Below are 12,302 nucleotides of genomic sequence, written 5' to 3'. Positions count from 1 at the left end.
AGAAGGGAGGCGCCTGTATAATTTGGGGGGAAACAAGCTTCTGCAACACAACGTATTGACTCATAATTAGATATGATTGTATCACCTTATTGAAGTAGTTGTCTGGACAGCTGCTTCACAGTTGTGCCATTAAAAAAAAAACACACTTTGCAACACTTGGCTAGAATTTACTTTGATAGTATATTCCATTTTCCATCCCTTTGCTACCCTAGAAAACTCAAGAGTAGAAAACATATCATCCACTTTCTCTCGTACACCACATTTGTTGTAAAAATGTGTTTAAAGAAGTGGTTGTCAAAACCACTGATTGAGTGTTCCACCAGCTTCTTGCCGACACCAGTTCTTTGGAGCACGGAAGCCGCCGGGTGCTACGTCCACAGACTCCTTCTTCACTGCTCCGCCTGTGGTTTGTGGATGCGGACGGTCGTAGACGTCGAGGTTGTGCTCACGACAACAAAGTCCGGCGGGCTTTCTCGTAGGCTCCCAGGAAAATGAAACCGCCCATGCTGATAAAGGTCATCCTCGGTATGCTGCCTGCAAACAGCCTGCAGGGGGAAAAAATTTAAATAAATCTTAGCCCATCTGATGAACTACAAATTGCTGCTCCTCGCAGGAATTGCACGTGAGTGTTAAGACGTGCCGTACCTCAGTCAAACTGTAAAATAGAGAAAGAACTATGTGGCCTGAAATGTTGCATCGCCACAAGAACAGCATTGTCCAAACATGAGTCAGAGCGTGTGCACAAATGCTTAGGCTGAATAGGCATGCCACTTTTCAGCGCGACAAGGACAACCACCCTTCAATGGTACCTTGACTTGTCGATTAATTTGTTCAGTGACCAAGCTTGTAACGCAAATAACATGGATATCAAATACAGGGGGAGGGGAACCGAGCTGGACGGTGAATACTGAAAAGTCATGTGTAAATGACCCCATGACAATTGCATTGAACATTCTATTTTTAGGTTTTATTCTTTTAACTCCCCATGAAATTCTGGAATAAGTGGGGATGAATAATAGAGTAATAGATAATAATAATAGAATAATAATAGAGTTAATAATAATAATAAGAGTAATAATAATAACAATATGAATGTGAAATGTGCATGTGAAATAAATAATAGAATAATTAATAATACTAATAATAATAATTAATAACTAATAATAGAGTTTTTGGGATTCGCCAACCCCCCTCCAAAAAAGGAAAAAAAAAAATTACGTGAATCTGCTGTTGCTTGTGTATTTTCCTTAATAAAAATGAATCTAAATGCCATTTATCTGTTCTAGCACCCCTCCCCCAAAAAATCAAAATCCCTATGCACTCGAGTTTATGAAAACAGATAAAGCATAAACGAAAATGTAAAAAAAAAAAAAAGTGGTTTTAAGAAACGTAGTGTACATTGGGACAAGCCCAAAGCCATAAAAAGTGTGTGCGGGTCACACTATTAGTGCATGTTGAAGCTTATATTCCAGGTAATTGGCATACATGTTACTTTCCATTATAACATACTCTCTAGTTTACAATTGTTAAAGTAGACAAGCCAAAAATTCAGTTCTTCTTGGAACTCTCCAGGTTGGCCACGCAGCAGCGGATAAAACAACCAATCAGGGTCCACTGACACCAAACAAATTGCGGGTTGAAATCCTTCCGGAACACGAGCTACACCACTACCCCTAAGACCACTCGGTCGCTAAATTAAATGCTGTGTGTGTGTGTGTGTGTGTATTCCAGAGGTCAAAGGATGCTCAAAGCTCATCGCAGTTTCCCACAGCTGTCTTAGGGATTTGGATTCAATCGCCCCCCCCCCAGGGGCCCTTCCTTTATGCGTCTCTGTGCCATAGTGATCGTCAAGAGCCAGATCGCGTGAATTTATCAATATCAGTCCAATCCGATATCAGCAATAATCGATACTTATTTTGTAGTATGCAATATTAGAAAAGCGATATATTCAAACAAAGAACAATAATCAGCAACAGTAGGTGTAAGAAAAAAAAACCCCAACCCATTTAGAATCTACCGATGGGTTAAATTAAGTAACTTTAAACAATAATACAACTACAATTGAATGAAATAAATACAAATAATACAGAAAAATAATTTTGCAAAACCAAAGAAAACATTTCCATTGCAACATATTCAGTATATTCTACATTCAAATGGAATAAATAAAAATCCATCCATATTCTTTGCTGCCTATCCTCACAAGGGTCGCAGAGAGGGCCAGAGCCTACCACAGCTGTCAACGGACAGGAGGTGGGCTACACCCTGAACTGGTTGCCAGCCATTCACAGGGCACATGGAGACATTCACACCTAGGGGCAACTTAGAGTGTCCAATTAATGTTGCACGTTTTTGGGATGTGGGAGGAAATCGGAGTGCCCGGAGGAAACCCACGCAGGCAAAGGGTGAACATACAAACACCACACAGGCGGGGGCGGGATTGAACCCGGGACCTCAGAACTGCGAGGCCAATATTTTACCGGTTGATCCACCGTGCCACCATATATAAAAATAAATGAGAAAATCATGACGAATAATCTCAGTAAATAATACAATTTCTAGATTGTAAAATTAAAGTTCAATTCACTTATGTATCTTTTTTTTTTAATGGGAACAGCATTTGCTTTCTCCACATGTGCAGCAATAAACTTTAGAAATTCTTGCTGCAACCGGGCTTATTTTTATGAACAATTGCTGTTGACCGCATTAGCAGCAGGTACGCGATAAATGTGGCCAGGTGAAACCCCCATCATAGGAAAAACTACTGATCCTGATCAAAGACTATGTTCATTCATTTATACATTCAGTGGAGGACACCAAGAACATACAATCTGCTCTAAGCATGCACATCTATGAGGTATGGCAGGGTTCCAGACGTTAAGTTTATTGTTAAAAAAAAAAAAAAAAAAAAAAAAATCACATTTTTGAACTGGAAATCCATGCATGTGTATAAAAGGGTTACAATGAAATTAAATAATTGAAAAGCTTTCTGATGAAGCCCAGCCATTCTAATGATTCAGCGATATTACGATCCAAATATCTCCGGTCAGGGATTTGAAAAGATGGCACGTGAGCTGTTACCTATGCATGTCAAATAATCAGAAATATTAAAACAAAGCACACCATATTGCTGTAGGTCAATGTGAAATTTGCAGAACATGAACGAGCATAATCACTTATCTTTACTCCAGACGTAAACAGCAGCATATTTAAACCCCCTCTGCGATGGTCTTTTTTCGGCTACATTTTTATCTTTAATCAATCTTGTTTTGTCTCATCTAGAATAACATTTTATGTCTGGGAATGACTGGGCCCACCAGCGGACTTCAGATGTCCGAGTTCAAATAATTTCTTCAGCTCCCCTGCACACTCTGACTCACTGTGACATCACAATCTGAGCCGCTGCTGCACTCTGGCATTCCCCAACTAAGAGCCAAATCGCCTCTCCTGAGGACCGGGCCTAAATATAGTTTCACGGTGATACCCGAGTGGAGAGGAACACAAGAGACTTTAAAAAGAAGAAAAAAACTTGATTGGTGGGCCCGTTCCCGTGTACTGCACTGTATACGGGCCCAAAAATAATTACATTTCGTTCCCAAAAGTGATGCAAAATGCAAAGAAAGGAGTTCAAATCACAGTTTAAAAATGTACTGTGCACGACAGCGACCTGGCTTGAATGTCTTTCTCAGAGCTGATCAACGACGTCATCGATCAGATTGGCATATTATGAGCTAAAAACCGATCACCCCATCACCCAAAAGAAATCCCAATTATCAGCCGAAATCAGCGTAAGTGCGGAGTTGGGAAGCTCTGTCTGATTGACTGCATACGTATTGAAATGCACGCACTTGTGTACATGAAACGACGTTTTCTGACAGTGATCCGGTAGCTGCAGTTCGAGAGCAGCATAAATGGTATTAATTCCAAAGTCTAAAGCCACTGTGACGATACCGGAACATTTTGATTAAGCCTGTTGAACCCAGCTATCTCGCTAACGCCGTCGAGCTGCCATATTGCATTTGTATGACGTCATAACAAAGACAGCATAGCTTAAAACCTCAAGGTGACTAAATCCTGACTAAACAAGTTCTTCAGATGCAAGCAAAAAAAAAAAAACACGGTTACACATTTCCCGTTTTCCCATCAGCTGTCAATTGTGGAACGATGCAAATAAAAAGGTGACAGCATATATGATGCACATATGCTCACATGTTAACCTTACTCACTATTGTAAGAGATGAAGCCATTTCAACATGTTGACCAAACAGTTGACTTTTGAAAATTAGGAGAAATTTTGAATCAAACAGACTTTGATGTACACGTGATGTTATTAAGGTTATTAAGGTAATTCTTCTTCACCAAATGGAAACTTGATTGGCAGTATATTGCCATTTTCCAAGCTGCTTATCCTCACAAGGTTCACGGCAGTGCTGGAGCCTATCCCAGTTAACTTCGGGAAAAAGACAGGCTACATCCTGAACTGCTCACCAGCCAATCGCAGGGCACACAGACACCATCACTGAGCAGGAATCGATCCCACGCCACTCGCACCAAAGTCAGAGATGTGTGCCACTACACCATCAGTGACCATGTTAAAGCAATAATTGCTGTTTATTCCTCTGTGCCAAATTTTAATATTTGTTGAAGAGCAATTTTTGTAAACAGAGCCTGAGTCCGTTTTATTTTCCAAAATGTTTTTTTTTTTTTTTTTTAATTCTACATGAAACTGTTAACGTTCATTACTCTTCACACTGGAATAAAAGTGAATTGTTCTTAAAATGGATGTACTTTAATTATTATGCTCTACAATCATTATATCAGCGGCTTGAAAAACAGCCATATCATGTCCTGATAGTTTTGGGGGAAAATACATTATGTCCTAAAAGGTTTGCTGTCATGACAGGCCCAAATACATATAATATACTGAAAGCGAGCAAGCGCAATGGATAACACGAAAATATTGTACAAACAGTATAAAAAAATAAAGAAGAAAAAAATCTGCAATATGGCTAGAAAGCAAAGAAAGAACTGAAGTAGCGGAGGATTACTGTATCTGTATTCTGTAACGATAAGCTGCAGTGACTCATTGTTCCCGAGTTGGGACTCATTGATTCCAGGACATGTGTATCCCAGGACTCAAAAGGTCTCAAGTGGAAAATGATCTGTGTTCATACTGAAAGTGTGTTTGTGAGGTATTCTGATTCTGGACTCTTGTATGTTTTGGTACAATAGGTGGATTATTGAGTTGTTTATTGAACCTTTATTGAGAAGCAGTAGAAATGTGACCCCACACTGACGCCAACTTCGGTGCCGGACCCGGCAGAATAGCTTTTGTCCATGGAAAGTATCAACAGAACGTGACAGGACCCGATCACGATGTGACGGTCTGGGAGTTTCCCTGTGAGCTTTTGGGATTCGCCACCCCTCATCCAGTCATAGACAAAGTGATAGACTGTGAGAAAACTGAGCAAGATGAACGCAGCGGGGGGAGGCCAAAATTGCATGGCCCACTCTGTTTTGGGCAAATGGGCTACCATAGCCATCATGACATCATTGTATCGTTAAATTGTGCAAGTGGCTGGTCAGTGGATTACATTCATCATTCTTGTTAACTAAGAATTATCCATCCATCCATTTTCTTACCCGCTTATCCTCACAAGGGTCGCGAGGCAAACTGGAGTGTCCGGAGAAAACCAAGGCAGGCACGGGGAGAACATGCAAACTCCACACGAGCGGGTCCGGGATTGAATCCGGGACCCAAGAACTGTGAGGCCAACGCCTTCCCACTGACTCACCGTGCCGCCCAACTGTGAATTATCTCTGATGCCTGATTTCATGGTTACAACATGTTTACATTTCTCCAGTCTTCTTAGAAAGACGTGCCGTACAATAAGCTTGTTAGGCCGGTTGCTGTTGTGGTTCCCGAGAGCGTCTGCTGTGCCGTGCTGCTGCCTCCTCGCCTGAGGTCTCTGGGGAACGCCACACACATGGAAGCATTTTGGAGCGTCACTACACCGCAATTGGGGCCATTAACATAATTACTGCTTTAAAGCCTCAGCAATTTGTACGAGCCATGCCCGAGTGGAACCCCCAGGCCTTTGGCTCCACGGTGCAATGGCACCCCCTTCAGCCGATGACACACTCACTTTTGCGTATCAATTCCACTCTCTCGTCTTATTCTCTTACTCTCGCTTGATGTCTTTGAGTCGTCTGTTCTTTCTGAGTTACATAAACAGCACATGTGCATTAAAACAAAGAAGATGGAACCACCATCAAGGGCTTCGCCTCCACATTACTGCTTGGTTACTACTGCTGTTAGAGGAATGAGCCTCTTCCATAAAGGCCAGCCAAACCTCAGCCCACAGACACACCACAGACTTAAAACAAGACTTCCCAGCTAACTAGTCCTGATGTATGTGACAAAGCCAGAGATGTCCCGATTCAATGCTTTCACTTCCGATTCGATTCAGATGTTGCAACCTTGAGTTTTGCCACATAGCAATATCGGTCTGACCCCATATCGACAATAATTGTACTTCACTGATTTTGTTGTATAGTATGATAGAAAAGCAGTCACTCACATTTGAAAAATGTATGGGTGTGGTCAGTCATGTTTTCATGTGCGCTTAGTATGCGACAAGTGCGCAATTGTGCAGTGGCACAGCTGAGACAGAACATTGTTCAAGACTACACAAAATAAGTGACGTCTTTCAATATCTATGTATTTCTTCTCGTAACAAATTTTAAGCGAGTGATTTTTCATGTTCAACTGTGCAGATTTGCAAGTGCAATGTCACATGGGTGCAGTGACTGGAAAAAGTTTGATGAAGTGATATCACTCCAACAGAACTTGACCAATAGGTAACAGAAAAACTGACCTACAGTGCTTTGTGAAAGTATTCGGCCCCCTTCAACCTTTCGCCATATTTCAGGCTTCAAACATAGAGATATAGAATTTTTATTTTTTTATGTCAAGAATGAACAAGTGGGACACAATCGTGAAGGGAACGAAATTTTTGGGATATTTCGTACATTTTTAATAAATGAAAAATTGAAAAGTAGGCCGTGCAGTATTATTCAGCCCCTTCACTTTCAGTGCAGCAAACTTACTCCAGAGGTTGAGTGAGGATCTCTGAATAATCCAATGTTGACTGATGATGATAAATAGAATCCACCTATGTGTAATCAAGTCTCCATATAAATGCACCTGCTCTGTGATAGTCTCAGGGTTCTGTTTAAAGTGATAGTCTCAGGGTTCTGTTTAAAGTGCAGAGAGCAACATGAAGACCAAGGAACACACCAGGCAGGTCCGAGATATTGTTCTGGAGAATTTTAATGCCGGAGTTGGATACAAAGATTTCCCAAGCTTTAAACATCTCAAGGAGCACTGTGCAAACAATCATATTGAAATGGAAGAAGTATTAGACCACTGCAAATCTACCAAGACCCGCCCGTCCCTCTAAACTTTCACCTTGAACAAGGAGAAGACTGATCTGAGATTCAGCACAGAGGCCCATGATCACTCTGGATGAACTGCAGAGATCTACAGCTGAGGTGGGAGAGTCTGTCCATAGGACAACAATCAATCGTACACTGCACAAATCTGGCCTTTATGGAAGAGTGGCAAGAAGAAAGACATTTCTCAAAGATGTCCATAAAAAGTCTCATTTAAAGTTTGCCACAAGCCACTTGGGAGACACACCAAACATGCGGAAGAAGGTACTCTGGACAGATGAAACCAAAATTGAACTTTTTGGGCACAATGCAAAACGATGTTTGGTGATAAAGCAACACAGCTCATCACCCTGAACATGCCATCCTCAATGTCAAACATGGTGGTGGCAGTCTCATGGGATGGGCCTGCTTTTCTTCAGCAGGGACAGGTTAGATGGTTCAAATTGATGGGAAGATGAATGGAGCCAAACACAGGACCATTCAGGAAGAAAACTTGTTGGAGTCTGCAAAAGACCTGAGACTGGGACGGAGATTTGTCTTCCAGCAGGACAATGATCCAAAATATAAAGCCAAATCTCCAATGGAATGGTTCACAAATAAACGTATCCAGGTGTTAGATTGGCCAAGTCAAAGTCCAGACCTGAATCCAATCAAGAATTTGTGGGCAGAGCTGAAGACTGCTGTTCACAAACGCTCTCCATCTAACCTCACAGAGCTCGAGCTCTTTTGCAAGGAAGAATGGGCAATAATTTCAGTCTCTCGATGTTCAAAACTGATAGAGACATACCCCAAGCAATTTGCAGTTGTAATTGCAGCAAAAGGTGGTGCTACAAAGTATTAATACAAGGGGGTCGAATAATATTGCACACCCCACTTTTCAGGTTTTTATTTGTTAAAAAAAGTTTAAAATATCCAATAAATTTTTACACTTCACGATTGTGTCCCACTTGTTGATTCTTGACAAAAAATGCAAATTTTATATCTTTGGTTAGATAAAGTAACTTTAAAAATAAGACGTATTACTACTGAATAAAATAAAAAATGATGAAAACAAAAACATTTATATTGCAATTTATAAATGCAATATTGGTGAGGTGAGGTCAGTAGACATATATAAGTCGCCCATGGTTATTACTGTATGCTGTATTTACACATTGTCACATTGTCCGATGCCACACAGGCCGAGAGGAGTGACAATGTTTCTGTCACATACAAGTTACGGTTCCAAATAGCGATGTCTCAATGCGTGACTTATTGCAGCACATTAAAGGGAATGAAAGAAGCTAGACCCGCTTTGTTTGGTGGCGACTGAAGTCAGTTAACTCCCACAACCGTGCAGATTGAAAACCTGGTCTAACCTACTTCTGTCTATTTATAATTTAAGCTGCTCTTGGAAATAAAGCCCATTGTGTTTCTTATCGTCTTTGTTGAGTACACTGGAGAGTTACATGCTATATGGTAAATGGGCTTTAACTTTTATAGTCCTGTTCTTCCCTAAATGTAGAGTTAGTCCTTTAACACAGTCTTCTTCTTCACCGTCATGATAATGGAACATCATGAGCAACTGGGGAGGGTCAGTATCTTGCTCAAGTACACCATGCGCCATGCTCATGGGGATGAAGGGTTGGTAGACGACTATCCCCTGAGACATACTGACCCATGCTGAGCTCGTTATGATGTTACAGAGCTCATGTGGTATCTGCTAAACTGATGTGCCATCAGCTACACATCTGCAAGACACACTCGAACCAAACCACGGTGAAGCATATCAAACTGCACTGTATTAATGTACCGCCTTATCGGAATGTCACTAGAGTAAAGATCATTTACAACTAGCTGGTTGAGTCATCGGTTGTTCCTTGGGTTAGCATATATTTGAGACACATCTGGTGACTTACTGAGACATGGCTTCTATTAAAGTAGAGGCCAGCATTCAAGGAAATACTGAATGCAGGCAATATTGTAATCCGGTTCAATTTGTTTTGGTTTGGTACAAAATTTATGTTGTTCAATGTCAAAAGTTGAAGGATAAAAAAAAAAAAAAAAAAAAAAGTCTCATGTCATGTTAGACACCCCAGGGCTAGAGTACAGTAGCAAGTAACCAACGGGGTGCAGTCCTTTGATTGGCTGATACAGGATGATCACTTCTGTGTAAAAACAGAAATGAAATATGACAAACAAGTCAGCCCCCTCCAATCCAAACAAAGCTTCCCTTCAACAATAAACAGACGCAAGTGAAAGAAAGAACAAATCTGAATGTCCTCCACTGGTTGTTTATTTTTTAGCACTGTATTTCTCTTGGTTGCCTGGTTCCACTGTTGCAACTCATATGAAGGAATTGTAACCATTCCACCTACTGTACATCCCCCGTGGCGGAAACAGACTCCAGACCAGGGCTTAGTGAATCGAGCTCGGTAGTCGTGCTGGCAGTTTTAAGTGACCTATTAGACTGAGCCTTTTGTTCGACTAGCAACATAAACACATCATAAAGCAAATAAACCTTTCCAGTTGACCTTTGTAACACCGTCCTCATAAATCAGCGACAAGACTTGGCAGAAAAATCTTTTGTACGCCAGGATTTTCAGCTGTGGTTACACTTCCACCCCCTTTCACAGCAAGGCCTCTGTCTGTTTTTAAACTTTCTTACATGAGGGACGAGGCCAAGTGAGAGCAAATCATGTCAGGAAGGACATTTCTAAAGGAGCTGGGATAAAGGTGCCTTGGATACTATTTACTATTAAAACAGCCATTGACGGCCTTTGCACACTCACCCAGTAAGCCCTCGACTCTTCCACACATCACAAAGCACCAGTGGGATGTTGCCGCTCGCCGTGCTTGACCCAGCCTACGACAGACAGAAAGACAGAGAGTGAGACAGAAAATAGAGGTGTGATGATGGATAAAAAGGTCTGCTTCACTTCCTGATCCTCAGAGAGGGACACTGTTTAGTCTTCCTCAGCTGAGCTTCCTTCATCTACCCTCCTCGGTACCATTTTATCCTCATGGCAGCTGTGTCAGCCAGGTGACGACTCCAGCACGTGGCCAAACACCTACTCAAGAACCCAGTCAGCCATTTGTACAGCCAAACACAAACACACACACACAGACAAAAGCTCATGTGCACAGTGTGCACTGCACGCACACAGACATCTACAGTCTAGTGCTTCTTATTTACACAACAAAGCTTAGCCGGCCGGAGAGTTTTGCATCCATCGCTGTAGGGTGGTGAGGATGAAGTCAGCACACATGGCAGAGAGACGGAAAGTCAGTATGTATGTGTGTGGGTCACTGAGCATGAAAGAAACAGTGGGAAGCGTCTGCTAGGAATCCTGACGACCACATCTACTGGAACGAAAGGTAGATTCCCACATTTCATCCATGTGAGAGGATACCAAAACAAAACAAAAAAAAAGTCCATTATTTTTCAATTTGGTATCACATGGCTGAAGGATCACAATTACCAACACCCCCTTTCTCTCCTTGTCAGACATTTTGCCTTTGGAAAGTTGGATGAAGAGGCAGCCGGAACTCAAATAAAACATCCCATATACATCAAATAAGACAATATATTTTCCTTTGGAGAACATTTTCCAAATGTTACATCAACTGTGACTTGAATGGCAGAAATGACTGTTGTAGCAGCCGCAGCAAGTCACTCTGCATGTCGGTGCTACTCGTGTGGCATAGAGTTCCGGGAGGATACAAACATTCAGCTGTGTTTCACAAAATCAGCTTCAAGCCTCTTCTCTACTTTCCCACTTTTGTCTAGCCCTATCGATTTTTTCGTTTTTGGGCTGGTTCGACATTTAAAAAAGTTTAATCTGCGATGAGTCATTCCATAGTTGAAGGTAAAAAAAAAAAAAAAAAATCTGAAATGACATCGGAATGGAAATGACATTTATATACAGTTTAATTATCCAAACACCATATTGAACAAGGTCACAGATGAACTTTCTCCCTTGCAGTGTGCAGGGCAAGTCGCCCTCTACTTCAGAGTATTAACAGCAGCGTGTGATCATCTTCTTCCTCTCGTGCATTTTTTATACACTACTCTGTGTATTGGGGTTGACAATTTGATTTATGGCCATAATGTGTCTGCGACATTTACTATCTTGAACAGGACACGCTCCAACTTTCGCTATGTCATTTTGGTTTTTCACTTAGATGGCAACTGTTTTCATGATTGAAATGCAGTACGTAGTTGGGACAAGCTGAAAAAATGTTTATGTAACAAAAACAAATGTGGTGTGTGTGATAGCATGCTGATGGGAAATCAGAGCAGCCACTTTTCACATTGTTTACACAACGGTGCAAAGTGATTGCCTTCAAGTAAATTGTTTTTTGTTGAAAGAAATCAAGACTTTTCTTTGTTAATTCCAGTATCTCATGAGCTGGAAACTTGGGGGTAGAGAGGGCTTGGAACGCTCTGTTTGAGCCAAGAACCAACTGCAAATGTGTGTGTGTTGCCTGATTAGAGTCTGAACACATTACCATAAATACACACAGGGAAGAACAAGGAGCATAGCCAGACAGTTGGATGAAGCCAAGGCCCAAAGAGGAGAAAAGAGGGGGCTCAGAGAGGGAAGCTACTAGTCAATGCGTGTGTACATAAGTGTCCAGCATAAGAGGACGTCCTGTGAAGAGTTAAACATGGAAACTTCTGCTTCACCTCTCAGAGACAAGCAGCCTTGAGAGGGAAATTCTTCTGATGCAGTCTTCTCTGGTCCTCCCCTCTAACACAAACCATCCACTAATGCTGTGTGTGTTTGTGTCTTTTTCAGTGTCTTGGTTCTACCTCATTCAGTTTGCAGCCTGCAAGGCATCACCTGACAGGATTGTATAAAAAA

At 41.5% G+C, this 12,302-nt stretch overlaps 1 protein-coding gene across 3 annotated transcripts in view; it reads right to left on the bottom strand.

The window, feature by feature from the left end:
• Positions 1 to 152: 152 nt before the first annotated feature.
• Positions 153 to 12,302, bottom strand: part of slc25a26 (solute carrier family 25 member 26) — a 60,649-nt gene continuing 48,499 nt past the window's right edge. For all 3 annotated transcript variants that reach the window (XM_061832021.1, XM_061832019.1, XM_061832018.1), the window contains 2 exons: positions 10,227 to 10,300; positions 153 to 545 (listed from right to left, as the gene is read on the bottom strand). In XM_061832021.1, coding sequence (XP_061688005.1) covers positions 446 to 545; positions 10,227 to 10,300 — 174 coding nt within the window. In that variant the 3' untranslated portion in view covers positions 153 to 445. The remainder of the gene's footprint in view (positions 546 to 10,226; positions 10,301 to 12,302) is intronic.

The sequence above is a fragment of the Syngnathoides biaculeatus genome, chromosome 10, assembly GCF_019802595.1.
Source record: "Syngnathoides biaculeatus isolate LvHL_M chromosome 10, ASM1980259v1, whole genome shotgun sequence".
Taxonomy (NCBI): domain Eukaryota; kingdom Metazoa; phylum Chordata; class Actinopteri; order Syngnathiformes; family Syngnathidae; genus Syngnathoides; species Syngnathoides biaculeatus.
Note: the sequence above shows the minus strand (reverse complement) of the source record. Positions and strands in the feature narration are given on the sequence as shown.